Source organism: Chlamydotis macqueenii, chromosome 1, assembly GCF_036417535.1.
Source record: "Chlamydotis macqueenii isolate bChlMac1 chromosome 1, bChlMac1.mat, whole genome shotgun sequence".
NCBI lineage: Eukaryota > Metazoa > Chordata > Aves > Otidiformes > Otididae > Chlamydotis > Chlamydotis macqueenii.
The window spans coordinates 77,965,924-77,985,544 of record NC_141556.1 but is presented as its reverse complement, the minus strand read 5'-3'; the positions used below and the strand labels follow the sequence as shown (position 1 = coordinate 77,985,544).

General features: G+C 41.7%; 1 protein-coding gene across 2 annotated transcripts in view; it reads left to right on the top strand.

Annotated features, from left to right (window-relative positions):
* PHF21B (PHD finger protein 21B) overlaps positions 1–19,621 on the top strand; it is a 169,390-nt gene that overhangs the window by 90,463 nt on the left and 59,306 nt on the right. Inside the window, exon 4 of one of the 2 annotated variants that reach the window (XM_086743583.1) lies at positions 7,034–7,357. The exons of the other annotated variant lie outside the window; for it this stretch is intronic. Within the exon in view, the coding sequence (XP_086599709.1) occupies positions 7,034–7,357 (324 nt within the window). The remainder of the gene's footprint in view (positions 1–7,033; positions 7,358–19,621) is intronic. 2 annotated transcript variants of the gene reach the window in all.

The window sequence follows — 19,621 nt, the reverse complement described above, 5'->3', positions numbered from 1 at the left end:
TTCACCTAACACATGTTGTAAATGATCCCTTGTGAAAGAAAATTGCGTCTTGATATCCTCGTTAACAATATCGTGTAGATAGGGAACTTCATTGTCTTCAGAGAATAAGCGAGCAATACGAGGGTAGATTGGGTAGCGGAAAAAGTTTAGCTTCCATACGCTGCAGTGTGCTTCTGCAATACATAAAATTGCTGATGTGTAAAAGAGCTTGGGAGTGCTTCTAAACCAGATTTTTAATACCTTTTCTGGAGAACGTAGCTGGTCAGAAAATCCAAAGCCATTGCATCTTAACAGAAAGACTGTTTCATTATTTCGTGGCGTTTGCTTTCTTTCTAGTTAATGTCATACATAGGAGTGGTAATCATTCAGCCATTTTTCTAGCTTAAAAAGAGTCAAAGATTAAAAAACAAACAATTACCCACTGTAATTAATTTGAGAAGGGATTTCAGGGGGTATGTTGGGGGGGGGGGACGTGGAGTTGTTCCCCTCTTCTGTTCCAGGCAGTGTTTGTCATTCTTTGGCAGGAACGACTAATTTATTGTCTGACTCTCCAATCTGGATTCATAGAGAGTGGCTTTCATTCCCTCCCCCGCCGCCAAAACTCTTCTGATGTGCTGTGTATTTGTTTGGGAGGGGAAAGAGGAGGGGGGGAAGGGAGAAGGTTATATGTTTCTGACCTGCTTTACTGCTTTTCAACTGAAAGTAAATTAATGCACACACTAGATTCCCCTCTGCTGTGCTGATTGGATCTTTGTGCCGATTAAATATTTCACACTGATAGAGGGATGCTGAAAGCACTCAGCTGGTAACGTGGTACGTACATCAGTGGTACAATAACTGACTTTCAGGTTAAAGTCAAACAAAACCCCCACTTTGCTGCAGTTTTGATTAGAATGAGTTTCACTTTGAATTTATATCCTTGAGCTTGCTGCAGCAGTGGCTAATTAACTGAGATCTGATAGAAAGGAATACATTCTTACTTCTAATGACGGGCAGGCAGGAAGTTATCAAAAAAAAAAAAAGAAAGAGGGAAAAAAAGAAAGAAAGAGGGAAAAGAAGAAGAAACCAACAGACAAAAGAAGCCTTTAAAAAAAAAATAATGCTGAGATTGTACTTCAGCACACGTAAACCTCCCTCAGCCTCCTTTGCCTGGCAGTCTGCCCCTGGAAAGGCTGTTTCCATTGAGTCCCTGATTTGCTTCAGTTTTTTGTTTGTTTGTTTGTTTGTTTTATTTTTAATCCTCCTGAGAAGAACTAACACCCGAGTTCCACCTAGTCGGGCAGTCACTGCCTCCTCGTTTATCAACGGCGCTTTGGAGGGCTTCCTTTCCGGGGGGGGCTTCCTTTGGGGGGGGGGGCGGCTCGGGGCGGGGCGGGGGGCAGGGTTTTGCTGCAGGGAGCAGCCGAGGGGGTGTCTGCGCCGGCCTGGAGGAGGAGGAAGAGGAGGAAGAGGAAGAAGGCTTTCTGCCCCCCGGTACCGCACATCAGCCCGCGCCGCGGTGACCCCTCCCTGGGGGTCATTAAAAATACTTCTGCCGAGGCATTTCTCCTCCCTCCCCTCCTTTCTCCCCCCTCCCTGTCCTAGCTTGCATCAAACTGACAGGTCATTTATCGGGAGACTGGCAGGAGGAACTACCCCAGCCTTCCTTAAAAACGCTCCTCCTCCTCCTCGGTTGCAGATCTTGAACACCATGACATCGAAATACTGTTTCAGGAACAGCACATAAAACTTTTCTATGGGTCTTCATCCTTGGTTGTACGAAAACATGGTTTAGTGTCTTCTTTTTGGGCACAGGCAACCCTGTGGCCAAGGGCTGTATGCAAAGGCAAGCATTTTTTTATGGCAGTCCAGGGACGAAATACAGACTACAGAGCCTTTCGCCTCCATAAGCATCAACCAAACTCCTGTGGGTGCCCATGTCTATATCCATATGTATGCTCAGCATAAGCCCCGCTCGTTTCTGTTGCAGTCTGTAAAGTTATGCAGGTGCTTGGTTCGTGACTAAAGACGCAGATCAGGCAGGATCAGCCGTGCATATAAGTAGCGACTTGGAAATACGTGAGAAATACATGGAAATTCATAGGATTGTACCAAAATCCTAAGATGCTGTGCTGAAGTGCCATAGCTGGTGGCCAGTCCACAATGCATTTGTGTGTTGTCACTTTTTGAATATTAAATATTCCGTTGTTCAAGAGAATTTTACTGTGACAACTGAGTAAATGAACAGAGGTGATGGCCCTCATTGCTGGAGAAGACTGTTCAGCTGTTTTGCATGCAGGGCTTTAGATTAGTGCCGAATGTTAAATTATTAATTGACAAGCCATCATTTTGGTTTGAAAGTGGATTGCCAGTCTTCTGCAAGCAAAATAAAACTCAGGGTTAGGCCAAATGTTTTCTCTTAGCCATGGGGCCACGATTGTAAAGAATTCATATTGCTCTACAAACAATTGCAGTTTTTCACAGCGAAACTGCTTTGTCAGGAGAGCATCGTTCTAGAAAGATTAATGGACGGAAGTCTCTATTTACAGCATGTAGGCGTTAAAATATAAATGTGATGGACAGTGAATTTTAGGTCCTTTTAAAACAGGTCTCATATTTTAGTAGGAAAACGTGAAGGTTTGTTGAGAGGCATGCATCTGTTTTAAATCACTGCCGCGGGGAAGAGCAGCCAGTAGCAGAGTATTCCTCCGTTGCAGAATGACCATATTTTTATTTGAGATGTACATGCGCAGTAAAGTTGACATCAGATCGGTAAGGACTTGAAGATGTGATGTAAGCTCCAGCGGAGTAAAAGTGAAAGAACCAAAACCTTACACTAAAAGTGATGCTGTCCGTGCGGAGTCTGCACATGTGCACTGCATCGCAACATGTGCACTGCATATCACAACAGCACAGCTGCCTTCAAACCCTTTTCCCCTTTGCTTTTTCCATTTCTTTATTCACTAAACAGAACAATCTGTGGTACGCGATGGGAGAAGTAGCGTTTGAGTAACCGCTAATAGGGAGGCTAGAACTGTTGCCCGGTTCCCTTCTCACCTGCAAACCTCTTACAGCACAGACCTCGACAGGAAGGAGGGGTAAGGAGAGGGCTTGCATGTACAAATCAATAGAAAGGCCAGAGTTATTGTGATACATACAGAAAAAAATATTAGCTCTGCTTTGAATAGTTGAGATCATGCCACGTACAAGATGGGAAATCATAAACAAGCGGCAGCTTTCCAGCACGTTGTAGTGTGTTTGCATGTGACTGGCATACATATTTCAAACTCTGGTTTGCCTGTGGCATCCTGCAGTGAAAATGAAAGTTGTGTTGCTATTGAAAAGGCGCTGCTTCAAAATTGGTGTATTGTGAGGACTGTTATGCTGTGGATGAGAAGCAGCAACCCGCTTTCCAGCATTTAAAGCCAATATTTTTTTTTCTTTTTTTTTCCTCTTTTGGCTCTTCCATTATATCAGCACATGTTTTCAGCTGCAATGTCCAAAGCTTGCTTAGTTTCTTGTTATTCATCATTCCAAAAGTGTCAGAGAATATGTTATGCTGACTGATTCTGAAAATGCAGATTTTCTCTCTCTTTAAAAACCAAGACTATTCTTTTAATTAATCTGGCAGAAATAGAATACAGCAGATGTAGGTTTTGTTGAGAATTTTTAAAATCTCTCATATCATAATCTTTGTTTCTGCCAACACTCCTTTATTCAATGTCTTCACAGGGGTATAAAATAAAAATGGTTGTTACAAAGAAAAACTGCATAATAGCTCACCTCCTAACTAATGTCATCTGATTAAGGGGGGAATTTCTGAAGTTTTGGTAGGTATGTTTTCAGAAAATTAATAAATGAGACACAGAAGAGGGAATGTCACTGCTTTTCCCCAAACAGACACTAACTCTCTTTTGGAAGCTAATCTTGAGCACCTGATCCTTTGTATATGTTTCTGTATTTAGTTTCTAAAATTTGCAGTCATTTAAGTAAATTTAGCATAGCATTGTTCCCTGGGGTGGCTGGCCTGAGCCAATTGGTCCTTGCAAGCCTATCACAGGGACACAGTTTTTTCCCTGTATTTACTTAGAAAAGCCCCAAAACCTAAATTAAAATGAAAGCTTTCCATTACGAGGTGAATGTTCAATTTCACAAGCATTAAATATTTATCTCAACTTAGACTGAAACGAGCTGTAACCCTTATTTCCTTAGCTTTTTTTGTCCTATACACATGAATATACAGGTTTGTCAGTTTATTAGGAAAATACTAACACACAACACCTGCAAGGACACACAAAACTAACTCAATGCATATAGGGAGAACAGTGGAAATTGGATGGTAGTTTGAGTAGTGAAATTTTGTTTGTTTGTTTACAGAATTTCTGCTTTTGTACTTGTTGGTACAACTTTTTCCATTGGAAGAAGATAAAAACCAATTACTTGCTATTGAATTTTGTCAGGAAAGTCAAAGTCTACTCCTGCTTATTTACTTGCTTTTTCCACTGAGCTACCAAGGATCGCGCATCTTTTGGGATCATGGAGTTTTGTTTGCTAGGATGTTTTCTGTTGCTGAACTGCCTAAGAGAAGAGTAAAGCTGTACTATTACCACTAGAATATTACACGTTAGAAATTTTATTTAAGTGAAAATCTGAAATCAGTACAGTAACAGTATTTGATAGAATCATAGAATGGTTTGGGTTGGAAGGGACCTTCAAAGGTCATCTAGTCCAACCCCCTGCAAGGAGCAGGGACGTCTTCAACCAGATCAGGTTGCTCAGAGCCTCATCCAACCTCTGTAAAAGTTTTTCATTCAGTAATCAAAATATTCACATTTCCGAGGACAGAAATATATTTCAATACAGAGACCTGTCAGGGATTGTGAATGCTCTTAGTTCCACAAAAAAAAAAAACAAAACCAAACCTTGCTACTACTGACCTCAGCAGTAAACCTCCCGTTGTCTGAAGCAGAGCTAGGATTTCACTCCTGGACTAACTCCACTTAGCTAATGGATTTATAGCACTGTAACCAAGTACAGCATTTTCTGACAGTGAGCTTTTAGAGTTTTTCACATGACAGAAATCAAAACAAAAATACAACCACAAAGCTGAACTCTTAATCTGAAAGCTTTGTGTCATTATACAGCTTAATAACGCGCCGCCCAAGGAAGTTTTCAGTAGAGTTGGGGAGAGGTAGCGTTCAGCTCTCCTACATGCAGTCGCTTTGCATCTGTAGCAACATATCAGTACAAGGAACACCAGTGGAAAACTGTATTATAATGAAACAGAGAAATTATAGTTTTACAGAAGTTTGTCATAAGCAACTGTTTCCACCTATATAAAATGCATCGAGTACTTTTAAAGTAACAGACAGGTGCGTTTCTGTACTGAAAGAAAAGTTCTTTCCTCTTCAAAACGTCTTTGACACACAACAGCACAGTTTAAGGAAAATATTGCCTGTGCTTCCTTGGAATAATTGTTAGTATAATAGAGAACAAAAGGTAAAGGCAAAAATGGACAAAGCTTAAAACAATATCTATGAAGTCATGATTACTAGAATAATACTGACATAAGGAAAGAATAAAGTATGAAACAGGTATCTCTGATAAAGTTAATGCTTGCGATTTCATATAAACACAAAGACTACAGTCCCTAGAGCAAACGTATTTGACAGTTAAGGCTTTACAGCCTTAAAAGTATATAATAAGTTTAAAGTTAAGAAAGAAGTTGTTTCCTTAAAAGTCAGTTAGTTTTGTACTACAAGTCTCCTACTTTATGCCCAGAAGCAAGATTTTCAGGCTTGATTCTGGAAAGAACCAAGCATGGCTGTTACTTTACGGATGCACACATTTACATACACTGCATTTTAAACAAGTGAAGTTGACAACAAAACTCTTAATGACTTTAACAGTAGAGCAGCAGACCTAGGCAGGCGGTGAAGTTTCCTGAAGGGCTACGTGTTAGGTGTAATCCCATTGAATCCGATAGGACCGATCAGCGAATAAAGTTGAACATGAGCAGAAGTCTTTGCAGAAATAAGTACCCTTGATATCAAGTCTCTTAAAAATGAGACGTTTAGTACTTTGAAGTATCAAGAGAGGCTTGAACTACCATTTTTTTCCCCATATATACCTAACCTGCCTAATTCGCATTACTAAGAACAGCTTCTGAGATTATTTAAAGTACAACAACTTTCTAAATAGTTTTTTTTTTTCTTTTCAAAAGTTAGCATTTTACGCAGATACTGGCATTTACCATATGGCAACTTCACAGTGCCTACAGAAATCTCAAATACAAGTCCTGTAATAGATACAATCAATGTGATTACAATTACAGGTGACAGAATAGCCACGCTGTAGCAATTTAAAAGTACAATCATTGAGAAAACCAGAGAACTGCGAGTTAAAAATGCTGTCATGGAGAAAAGTTAGCTTGGCGGGAAAAAAAAAAAACAAACAGCCCCAACCAAACCAAACTCGAAACACTAGAAAAATAGTGTAAGTCTGCTAGTAAAAAAACCAAAAGTTAAAGGGGAAACGGGGAGGGAAGGGAAAAAAAAATAAAAATACTCCCGAGTAAGTCAGGAGGAAGGAATACGAGAAGCAGCCAAGCGCTGGGGTGAGGCAAGCACGCGTGAGGGATTTTCAGGCTGATGGAAGAGAAAGTTGAAAACAACAATCTTTGAGCCTTTTTATTATTAATAAAAGCTGCAGTATCATCCAGACCTATACCAGGATCATTAGTTCCGGGCAAACACGGACATCAAAGGAAAAAAAAAAAAAAAAGACTTTGCAAAGCCCGAGCGCAACCGCGAGTTCCCGAACGAGTGGGGGAAGCCCAGCCTTCCCCCTGCCCGCCTCTCCTCTCCGAGGGAAAAACCGTAGAAGAAAAGACCCCCAAACCCGCGCTGGCAGGGCCCGATCCTGCGGGGCAGCTCCCGCGAGGGGGACGGGATACGGGGCAGGGCGGGGAGGGGGCCGTGGGGCCGGGGTCCGTCAGCAGCCCGGCGGGTGACGATGCCGCTTCTCTCTCCCCTCCCCTTCTCTCCCCCGGCAGAAGCTGGCGGCGCGGAGCTGCCCCGCGGCCGTGCTGGTGGGCAGCGGCGCCAGCGGCAGCGCCAAGCCCGGCGGCCTCCCGGCGCTCCTCAAGGCACCCGGCAGCGGCGGTGGCGGCGGAGGGGGGAGCCCCGGCAGCGGCAGCCCCGGGCAGAGCCTGGCCATCTCCGTCCTGCCGGCCAAGGCTCCCATCGCGATGGTGACGGCGCACCTCAACGGCGGGCTGGGGGCCGCGCCGCCGCCGCAGAGCGCCCCCATCAACCTGCAGACCACGGCCAAACCTCCCCCAGCCCGACGGCCGCCCCAGCTCGGCTCCAGCCCCCAGGTAACGGCGGGGGATTGGGGGGTAGGGGAGGTGGGGAGGGGGGCGGAGCCACCGAGCGGGAGGGGGCGGGGCCAGCGCGCCGACGGGGCGGGGAGGGGGCTTGCCCCTCCCTCCGAACTCCCCCGGGGTAGGGAGGGGCGGTGTCGTCCTCGGGTGTTATGGGGTTCCGCTGCCCCACAGCAGGTGTAGGTTGTTTGGACCCCTCCATCGGGCGTGCGGAGATCTCCCCGGTCCTGCCCGGGTGCGGAGTAGTGGTGTAGAGCGGGCAAGGGAGCTGGGCTGAAGTGGGGGGCTGGAGTATCTGGTGGGTTTTGGGGGACAGGGAGGTCCCCTCACCTCTGACTGCATGGATGGGGCATGGGCCCTGGCATAGGAGAGCTGCGCTGAGCCGAGGGGTCTTGGCTTGGCCCCAGCTGCCCACCTTCGGTGGCTGCTTTTCTGATGAAGAAGCAGTTCTTAAAAACAATGGGGTATGCGTGACAAAATGTTGGCTGCCGCGTTGTGAGGTGCCATGCTGGCAGGGATGGAAGGTCTCCTGGCCGTGCCAACATTCCAAGCATCCCTGGTGTGGCGCAGGTACCTTCTCTCACTTAGAGGGAGCAAAAGCCCAAACTGTGTGGGAGCCGGTGGGCTGTTGCTTCCAGGTCCCTGTGTATACATATGTGTATGTTTAGTGCTTTCCTTCATGGTAACCTAAATATGAAGTAAACGGATTGAATTAGTGAGAGGAGGGCCGAAGAGGAAGGGGTGCTGTTTGGCGGACACGTTGTTTTGTGCAGTCACAAAACAGAAGTTTTTACTCCAGCCGTGGTGCGTGTCGAGAGAGGGTAATGACACTAATGAAGTTACAATGTGAAGAAAGGGACAAAGCCTTCCTAAAACTTTGGAGAAGAAGATGTAAACTGTTGTTGCTAACATTGGAGATACGGAATTTTTTTTTTTTTTTGCTTTCTGCACAAAGACGCTGTGATAGTCTCTTTTTTTTGTACTTTAATTCCCCTTCACAAGCTCGGGAGAGGAATCTCTAATGTCGGGAAAGAACACCACAATAAAGGATGAGGGCAACAGACAAACTGTACCTGAAGGCATTTGTAAATCAAGGTTACGTTGGAATGCATGAGGCTTTTGAATACCCAGGAAGCCCCTTCCTAAACACCAGACAGGGAGTGACCGTCACCTACTGCATCCGCTAACGAACAGAAAGCACATCAGACCACTTTGGGAACCAAACTGTCCTGTCACTTTTTCTGGAGAAGTGGTATTGTCTTTAGCTGTTACACCAAAGTAGCTGTGTGGGGAATTCGATTTTGAATCTCTGTTCTGTATTCATGCTGGGTAGTTTGCTTTATTGAAGGTGTTGCATGTGCTTTATTGAAAAGATACTTGAAGCTATCCCAGTGGATATTTCTTAGAATCCTGGAAAATAACTATATAAATGATAATAATATAAAAGTTTCAGTGTTTCAATGGTCTATCATTTTGTGAAAGACTATCTTTTACTGTCACTGTCAGGAGCCATAGGAAGAAAAGAATCAAAACAGTGAAGGAAGAAGCTTGAAATAATATTTAATGTATTTAGCCTGAATACTGAAATAACAGTTCCAGACACTGGAGAACAGTGCCGGTTAGAACAACTGGCTGCAAACTTGTAACTTCTGCAAGTGTTGTTAAGAGGAAAAGACTTTCTAACCTGGTAAGCTGGCCTGCTGTTGAATTATCCGCAGTGCTTCCCATTTATCTTTTCAAAAGGGCGAACAGGTCCCACTTCCACCTTCCATGTCCCCAGACGTGCTGCGGTCACTAGTGTATTGCAGCCTGCTGGAGCAAAGCACTGACGCTCGTGCACATGTTTCTCTTCTATGTTCTCTCAAACCTGAAACAGTATTTGCCCTGGCATTACAATTTTTCTCGCAAAGAACAGCTTCATTTTAAGCAGAAGCTTGCTGTTATTGGAATAGCAGGTGAATATGCTCCAGCATTTGGGATTTGCCTTGGTTTTGCTAGAGGAAGAGGTCCTGCGTTTTTCTTTAGAAATTTCTCCACAGCAAATTTTCAACAACTGTAGTTTTGTGATGTAGTATCTCTGCTTATGTTACTAATTTATAGAAAAGGCAGCTGAGCCATGGCAAGTTTCCGCAGCAGAGGACTATAGTGGTTACATCTTTTGAGAATAGTCAGCAGGCATGGATAAAAACAATTAGAAATATTGAATTGTAAATGTTAAAAAAAAAAAAGCAAGCTGATCTTTGGTCCTAAGCTGTCAGGAAGCTGAGTGCTGGATTGCATGTTAATTATCACTCCTCTACCCAAATTAAATTTGTTTTGCTAGGATTCTTCTTCTGATCCAATGGAAAAAAAAAAGATCGGTTCTTGCTTCATGCTCAGTGTTCTTGATTGTTCCCAGAGTGGTGATTACAAATCAATAGCAGTAACACCTTAGCTACTGGCACTGTAGTGTCAGAGGTAAATTTCATTGTTGACATTTATTAATAAGCATTTACTTTCACTTCTTTTTTTGTGGCATTGTTATGGCTCAGAAAAGTATTTTTTTTTTTCTGCTGACATGTATGAAGTTTGTGAGATGGAGGATAATGACAGCTTTCTGCAAACTGGGTTAAGGTGGCAAGCTGATAGTAGTAAATGAGATTACTGGTGTAGTGTAGCCTATTCCTCTGCATCTGCAAAGTGAGGGAAAGGGCAAGGGCATGAATTGTAATGTTATGAGTTTCTGAACAGTGGTTTCTGCTCGAAAGCATTTAAGGGGATCAGGATGTGTATACGGTCATCTCAAGTGGTATCTAGCAGGAAGAATGAAATGCTAAATGAAACTCAGCAGAAAAAATAGGGCATCAAGCACTATAATCTAAATACAGAACTTTCAAATATAGATAGGATTAAATGTTAAGTTTGTTACAGAATTTTCATTTGGGCAGCTGCACATCAGCGCTTTCATTTTAGGCTGTTGTTTACCCAGCAGATTTTTAAAGTGATGTTGAAGTGTTGTCTGTAATGGAAGCCATATCTACACTGAAAAAAGTATCTAAATAAATACACACATAACAGATACCGGAGGATTGTTTAGATATTTATCGCATCTTTTATTAGAAGCAGGAAATGTTGCGATATTAACAATGATTGACATCTGTAAGCACTGGAAATCACAAGCTCCAGAAACTAGCGCTAGGTCTACAGTATTCCTTGGCAGCCTTTCAGTGTCAATCCAGTATACGAAGACATAACTGATGGAGCTGCATTGATGAAAGTGTACGTGCGGGGATGTCATGAGTACAGCTCTTTCTGCCGCTCAGAGACATGAAGCTTAGAGCTTCATTTGGATGATCTGGAACAAGTTATGTTGGCAAAAGCAGAATTTTGCTGGCATAAGCTGAATTTTGCTGGCATATGGTGTATACATGCTAGGAGTGCTTTGCCTTCGGAGAATAGCTATTGCTATTCTGCATAGAAGATGCCCTAGAGCTACTGGATAGCTGTAGGATAACAGCATGCTCGTACCTACAAAGTTCTCTTGGTATAAAGAGATTTTCATATAAACCTCTCAAATTAAATGTATATTGTAATTGTTTTCATGTGGTATTTGCTATTTCCTATCCTAGCCACCATTTCCTGACTGAAAGCAGGATCTGAGGTTGCTTTGCTGAAGGACAAAGTCCCATCTGCTGTGCTGGAACAATATACCGGGTAAAGAAAATGCCCCTCTGCTACCTCCTCATTCTCTTCTAAATAGCAAAACTGAGGGCCAGCAGGCATCCCAGAACCTAGTTTGGGGAAAGCAGAAAGCCTTTTGGCCGTTTGAGAGACAGTTGGATCAGCCAGCTCTTGAGAGAACGAGCAAAAAGGGGAGAATACATCTGTCAGACCACTCGGCTGCTTTTCAAGAGCTGTAGTGAGAGAGAAAAGCACTGGAAGGGCGTATCTGCGCTGGGCTGTGAAGCGCCGTAATACAGACGCACAAAGTTGCTCCACAGAAATGCGATGCAGAGTGGCTCTGCTCAGTATGTATTAGGTGCAGGAACATTTGGATACTGCTGTAATAAAAGAGCTGTCTCTTGTCTCTCATCCTGGTGTGATGCTCTGTCCCCTGTTACTGTGTGCAGCTCTTAGAAGACATCTTAGCAAGGCACTGACTCCCTGTCCATCAAGCAACAGCAGGAAAATCTGCCTCCTGCTCCTCTACGTGCTTTCCTTCCCACACACGTTTTCCCTGGGTCAGCTGGAGAAAAGTTTGGCAAGCTTCCCTGTGCACATGTGCTGCTGTGTCTTGGGGCTTGTCTATACAGGGAGGTTATTTCAAAGTAAAATACAGTATGAGGATTTATAGTGCTATAAATTCCTGGCAAGATAGTAAACTGTTCTCCACAAATGCTTCATTAACTCCACAGCTCAAAGAACTACTTGTATCCCCTGTTTAGATTGAGCAGTCTACATGGGTATCCATTTTTTTGGGGCGGAAAAAGAGGCTTTTAGGCATGTAGGAGGATGCTCATATATACTTCTTAGCTATCTGTATATTCAATTTACTAGAAAAAGCTGCATTCCAGAAGTTTAAGAACATACCTCTGCCTGTGATGGCCATTCTTCAGGATAATTTATTTGTGGAATGATTTATTACCTTTCTCGTCACCATCCCACTTAATGTGCTCTACTCTGCTCTCTGTAAAAGTGCTTCCTCCATAATTGGAAATCCACCTGCGTGTATGACTAAGTCTTTTTGGCTTTTATTTATTATTTGTATTGCAGTAGTACTTAGAGGTTTTATTTATAGATATATTTATCTGTATTGGTTATGTGGCTATATATAGCTTTTTTCTATGATCCATGTTACCACAGTGTCTGAGTACATGGCAATAGTTAATTTATCCTCACAATATGGAGTTATTATGACTAAGGTGCTATTATTCCACATTTTGCTGCTGGAAAACTGCGAAATAAAGAATCCATTTATGTTTCTCCACGGGAAGCTCCCAGGGGCTGCCTGAGGCAGGATCCCTGTATTGGCAGCCACCAATTGGCCTTTTTGGTCATTTTGAGAAGACCTCAGGCATGTTCATGCTGCACATGGCATCCTTGGGGACAAGAATGTCCCACAAATCCTTGGAGTGTGTTACGGCCCCTTTTAGCTCTTGCCATAGCTCTTTACCCATCTACCACATACCTGCTTCTTGATCTACTGCTCGGTCTTCAGCATCCACATTGATCTCAGTGTGCCAAGGTGCAGGCGGAAATGATAACTGATGAGCACAGGGAAGGACAAAAGAAAGATCCAGAGGTTCTGCATAAGTCTAGGGGAGGGCAAAATGAAGACATTGCGTTATGCGTTCTGAGGACTGTGGCCATTTTGGCAATCTACAGGAGGACCAGCAGTCGTCTTGTCATCAGAAGTGTACCAGGCTGTCTGTAATGTACAAAAAAAAAAGGCTGCTTTTCTGGAGTCCCTGGCTTCTGGTCTTACCATCACAGTGGTTATATCTTTCTCCAGATATGGATTAATCAGCAATGGCTCATGAATTTCAAGATGGTGAAGAGTTTTGTTGAGAGCTTACTTGAGCTTTGTTTTATCTGGCACTGTGCTGGTTTCTGGATGTCTCTCCTGGAGGAACAGAGCAATGATTGCTTTGTGTGGGAGGCAGTTCCCACAGACTTCCCCCAAGTTGTGCTGGTTTTTACAGTCTCCTCAAATGTGAAACAGGGGCTGGGTCTCCTGCTGGGGCCAAATTAGCACTCTGAGCTGTCTGCCTCTGCCAGTTTATGGGGGCAACTTGGTGTGGTAACAATCTTCTATTAGAACTAACAATATGGGAGAGACCTACACAGAAAGCCTGTGGCAGGAAGATTTTGACCAGGCAGGCCCAAGGATGAGATGGTTGTGGTACTGCCTGTGTCCATGGGTTCATAGGCCAGAGTTATTGCAGACAGAGGAATTCTGAAGCATGGTCCTATTGGGCAGTGTTAGAGGAACCTGTGGAGAGCTCCCGAGGACCAAAATCCTTCTCTGGGATCCCACTTGAGCTGCTGTGAAGAACAGTAGGGAATTTTGCCTCAAGAACTTTGCAGAGATTACAACAGGCAGAGGTAGAGACTGAGATTCTCTGAATTATTCCCTGTCCTAAATCCCATTGGAAATTTTGCTCGTGGGACCTGGGCCCAAGTATCTTGCCTGGGGATACACTGATGCTCTTCCTGAACAGAGAGTTGAAGCAGAGTCTTACTAGTGTATTAACTACTCGATTAGCCTTCCTGTTGGGTGTCCATGGCAGACACTGAAGGCATACCTGTTGGAGGGAGCTAAAAAGCATATAGTGCAAACAGGTGAGACAAAATTTGGGGGCGGATCAAAGTGCGGAGAGATGAAGTGACTTCTGGGGTTACACAGCAGGAGAGAGCCCGGACTCATCTGTCACAGTCCTACATTTCGTCCAGTGGACCACGCCTCTCAGGCTTTCATAAGGATGTCAGCCACACTGTGAGGATGAGCAGGACAAAGGCATTGGATTATTTTTGTTTTGGACCTCAAAGAATTCAATAGCGCATATTCAGTCTCCTGGATCATCCTTTAATAGCCTTAAGGCAAGTTATTTTCAGGAGATATTTGTAAATGTAGAAGAGGAGAGGTGGCTCAGCCAAATTAAATTAGAAATAGTAATGATGAAAAAGACAAGGAGAGGGAAACCTCAAGAATTCACAGCCCCACACACCATCCAGTGGTCCAATCTATCATTTGGGGCTTTACTAACTTTTAACTCTACCATTGGAATATTGTGAAGAGCATGGTAATTTTAGGAAATGGATTACAGAGTGTATGTGAGAAATTCTGCTTGTATTTACACCGTCTTAGTTGCAGGTTTATTAAGGAAGGTACCTGGATTTACTCCATATTTAAGTATGGGCGGCTAAGCAGGATTTGGCCTTACTACTCTGATATATACCACGTAAAAGCACTTAAAAATTTGTATTTCTTGCTAAATAGCATAAAATTACATCCTTTCAGGTTAATTAAACCGTTTTGCAATGCTGGTTGCTGTTGATGGGATATTTAAATGTCAGATTCAGAATAAGCACTTATGCTTCCTGATTGTAAATGGCTTCCTTTTAAATATCCCAGACATAACATATATGGTCAACACCTCTAAAGTGCGTGGATTTCTGCTTTTCTCAATCTGCATTTTCATTCGGTTTACAATAGTGTCAAGCACCCACTGGTATCAAAGATTGAATAAAGACTCTCAGCAACTGAATAAAACCTGATTAGGCCCAACATGGTATTCCTTACATAGCCAAAATTTCTGGTGAAGGCGGTGGAGTATTCATCAGGGAAGGATAAGCAAAAGTGGACTCACACTGACTGTCTGACACTTTGTTGTAAGAAGAGCTGCTGCAAGAACTTCAATGCCGAGGAAACAATAGGAAGTCCCAGTTTTGGGGGACCGTATTATGATTTTGTCCTCTGCAACCTTTGTGTCACTAAACATTAAACATCCCCCTCTGCAGCTTCATGTGAAGTGGGATGTATGTATGGATGTTGTACTGCAGTGTTTATGGAATGGATTTTCCTCCTGCAAGTGTCTGGGAAGAGTCTCTACCAAGGAACACGAGCAGAAGGAGATGAACTAAAACTGCTTTCGTTTTGTCAATGACTCCTGATACTGCAGAAGAATGACAGAGCTCTCAGCCTCTTTGGATGTCTAGGTCCTTATAGCCAGAATTAATTAATTGCCCTGTGTATAGAGAACCAAACAAAAGAGACCAGGTTAAAGGAGGGAAATGCATTTGCTTGAATTTCATGCCTTTTCTTGCGAGCTATTTTAACTTCCTAATAAGGAAGGTCTTAAAATGTAGGAATATATAGGCAATCCCCTTAAGGAAGTTTCTGTGTTATTTTTATACATGCTTCTAGATCATCCATGTAAACAAAAGTTGCCAGTCCCTTGTTCTAACGCTGAGAGTTGATAGCACGTTATTGTTTTGATGCTAATCAGAGTAGCTCCCATGGAGAGCTTTGATTCACTTCAGAAAACCAAAGAATGCTCTAAAAATGGTAATACACTGTAGCTATTTCATTGTAATTGGAGGCTGTCTGTGCCTCATGGAAATTACCAGGCAAGCATTCTTGAAAATGTCAGAATTTTCAAGTTAGTTCTATTTAAAATGGGGGAGCAAGAATGCGAGGGGATGAGTAGAAAATCTGAGGGCTGTATGATTCAAACTTGAAGTGCAGTTTATAATAATGAAAGATGATCAACTTTGGGGGTGAGGAAATAATCTCTTAGGTTTTCTAAATTACAGGATGCATAAAAACATCCACTTATTCTACATGTACTGTGACTTTAATAAAAGGCACCACTTTAGGAAATGAAAGGCTTTGGAATATTGCCAAATGTCTTAGTTCTATTTATTGTCAAAAGGTGGGGTTTTTTCATTATCCACCAAGTTTGCGGGGTAGTTGAATAATTTGCAGGAATTTGAGTGTTTGATACCAGACTGCAAACTCTGTATTTATCTTCTTTCAGTGTTCATATTGCAAATACAAGCATTTTTTGTTGGTTTTGTAACTGTATCAGGATTTGGCAATTGGTCTGCTGCTAATCTCATAACACACATTTTTGTCTGTATTTAAATTAATTGGAAAACTCTATCAGGAAATACTGCTCTTTTAAATTATTTTACGTACAAATGGGGGTAGGAGGAGGGAGAGAGAGAGACTAGATGCTGTAAATACAGAGTGCTGATGAATACTCAAGTAGTAAATAGAAATATCCGAGAAGTCATTCCTGACAGTAATAAAGGCAGCAATTTGATTTCATCTGTGGATAATAAACTGGTTTCACACTGCAATAAAAGTGGTGCTTATGTTATATTAATATTTATTAGCACTTACTGCTGTTAGGGTTTAGTTGTTATCTTTTCTTCACATCACAGCCATTTTGTAAAAATTCAAGTTCAATTGTTACACAGTAAGCAATTAAAAGTGTTTGTGTATGTGAGAGAGAGAGAGAGAGGAATAAAAATCTGTCTGTGGAGATGTTCCTGTACAGAAGGGCAGACCCTCACTGCCTAGGAATCTGGATCTAGCATTGCACACAAAATGATGGAGTTATGTGAGTTTCTGCTGGTTAAAGATTTGGCTCTCTGAATGCATATTTCAACACATAGGCACTGTTCTGCTGTCTATATCAGAATGATTTGTATGGGTTTCCTGTTGTTTAGCGATATATTTTTGTATGCCTTGCTTTGAGTGTGTGCAGTGCCTCATAAAGGTAAGAGATTATGTATACATTCTGTGGCCTTTGTTGTGTGACGTGTGGAGGATTGCTAACTCGCAGGATAATGTGAGTCAGAAAGTGATCTGATCCAAATTTAACCAAATTTGTTCATCTCTAAATTTAGAGAATAGCTGAATGGCAAGACAGATATATTTCAGTTTTCATCAGTGACAAGGACAGAGTGTTGGCGGATGCCTGTTAACAGCTATATTGTGTGTTTTTGATACTCATGTATGTGTGTATGGGTGGGAAAAGACTAGTTACTAACTTTTATTTATCATGAGCCTGTTTCTTCTTTGACTGTTTTTAAATCTCTCTTGGGCTTGATGTTTCTTGAGTGCAGATAGTTCTTGTGCAGAAGGTACGCTGTAGTCTTGAGTCACGATTTTGCCCTCTGAGTAGAAAGGCTTGCATTGGACTTGGATTTTTATCATTACGAAAACTGAAACATAGACCCTTTTAAAATAAGCCAGGTACCGGGCAAGGTAAGACAAACCAAAATTCTTTTTGCTGATCTTAAAGTCAGGCTTCGATATCAATAATTTCAGAAAACAGGTTCAAGTTTATCCTTCACTTGAGCATAACCCTGAGCTTAACGTGTGTATAATTCACGTGTCCTCAGTAGGTTTAATCATGTGCTTGTAACTGAGTTTGCGTTTACCTGCTTTTCTGTGCTGGAGTCTTTATCTTTTTGATTATTCTAATTCTTTGGCCAGATAGCGTCCACAGAGATTTGACCAGTGAAAGCAGGAACATGTCCCCACTGCTTTTATGCACTTTTATTTAGTGAATGGGTACAACCGTTGAGGTTTTTTTTGTTGTTGCTTTTTTTTTCTTTCTTCAGTGAGATCCTTACTATAGACCTCTGTTTAGCCCGCTTCTCATGTTTGATTTTATTAAGACCCCAGTTCAGTGACTGTGTCATCAAATTTGCACATATAGTGATGGATTGTGATATTACAAACAATTTGATTGCTGCATCCCTCACTGAATCAAACAATGAGACTGGCTGGATTGGAGATCAGTTCATTTTTACATACAAGATCACTGAACTAGCAGTGATTGAATAGGTAATACCAGAAAGTGCATGACAGCTTTGATAAGATTTAAGTAACGTTGTGTTTCCTGTAGTTTGCTGAAGTGGTAATGATGATTTAAGTTTCCTGCCTTAAATGTTTACTGTCCTTACCGGTGTAAAATAAAACCACAAGTCAGCCTTGTTTAATTTAATGTAGTATTCATTTCTCTTTAAAGAATCAGTACGCTAAAATATTTTTAAAAGAGAGCTATTTTAGCATAATAGTAATGAGAATATTGTATAAATTTGGCAGGGATACTATGAGGTATGATTGTAGAAGACTGAACATGGTAATTAGTCAGCATTTGCTCTAATAAAATCCCACCACTGTATTCGCTGATTTCACAATGTTTTCTTCAGAGTGAAACATTACTATATTCATTTTCCCCTGCAGTTGTCTTTTCAAAATATAAGCCTATAATCTATATTCTGTTGACTTGTATCACTTTTTAACTTTTTTGTTGTACGGGAAATTAGACACTGCATTTGTTAGTATTGCTGGAAAAGAAAAGCTCAACCTCCTTAATAAGTATGAGAAGATAAAAAGCTTCAGGTTTCTGCTATATCTGTGTTCTTAATGTGGGCTTTAAAGCCAGAATAAGTGGCTTTGAACCACCACTATGATGGCTCAAAGTATTTACACTTTGTTCTCAAGTCTTTGAGGAATATGAACTCAAACTCTGGTTCTTCTAGGCTGAGTCCAGAAATTGTTTCTGAATTTAGAAGTTATTACATAGAACCAGAATCAACCTATGTCTTGATATACATGATGTACTTCAATATGTTTATAAGTCTTCTTAATAGAAAGTATTACTCAACAGATTTTATGTGCATTTTCAAATATGTGAATTTGGAATATCTCCACTGAAGTCAAGTATAGTGAAGCTATGTTCATACCAGCAATGTTAATCTACAAGATTACATCACTAGCATGTCTCTAACCATTTTACTAATAACGATACAATAGGCTTAGTATGCCATTAATGATTATTATTATTATTATTACATTTTCTTTGAAGATGAACTTTTAATTTAAACCCACCCTCCCATCTTTGTGACCTGCTCATCCTAATTTTTATGATTTTTCAATTTACAGCATCAGGTTGTAGACTATACAGAACTTTAATGTCTGCAAGGAGATAACTGAAGACCTGAGTAGCAGCCCTTACAACATTTTGCTTTTTGGGTCAATGGCATGATATAAATAACCCTATTTGAGTAAAAGTCAGTCTAAAAAATTAATACACATTTCAGGTATTAAAGTTCTCTTTGTATCTCCCGGGCAATTATTTTTTATTTAAGGTACCATTGTCCAATAAAAAAAAAAAAGAAAAAGAAAAAATCTTTTCCCCCTTTTAGCTCTGGGAATGACTGAGTTGAAGTCCTGATCTGTGCGATGATCTCCCTGTGAATACATGCACAGACCTTCCCTGAACTCCTAAAGGTTCATGGTTCTGCCTTTAAGAAGACATTGTTATGCTGTCTAATTTGCAAAGTATGCATGCTGAAAACATAGGACATGTTTTCTCCTTATGTGTTTTATTTCTAGCAAAAGAGATTTAGACTAGATCTTTGGAAGTACTCCAGTGCCGAAGTACACCTAGCTGTCTGGAGTTCAAAATTTAGATCCTCAAACTCTGCTCCGTAGCGATCAAGTCTGGACCCAGGTGAAATCCATAAATGCCTTTATTTCTACTAGTCGTATTCCCTGTGTGCCAAAATGTTTGCACTGGGACATTGTAGGAACTGCTATTATGTTAACAGGATTGAACAACAAGGTGGCCAAAGCATTGATTGGAATTGTCAGTTGTGTTTTCTCCCAAGCGTTCTCTAACCGCTGGGCCATGAGATGACATTCATTCTTCTCTCATTGACTACTTCAGCAGAAAAACTTGTAAGAAGGGGCTT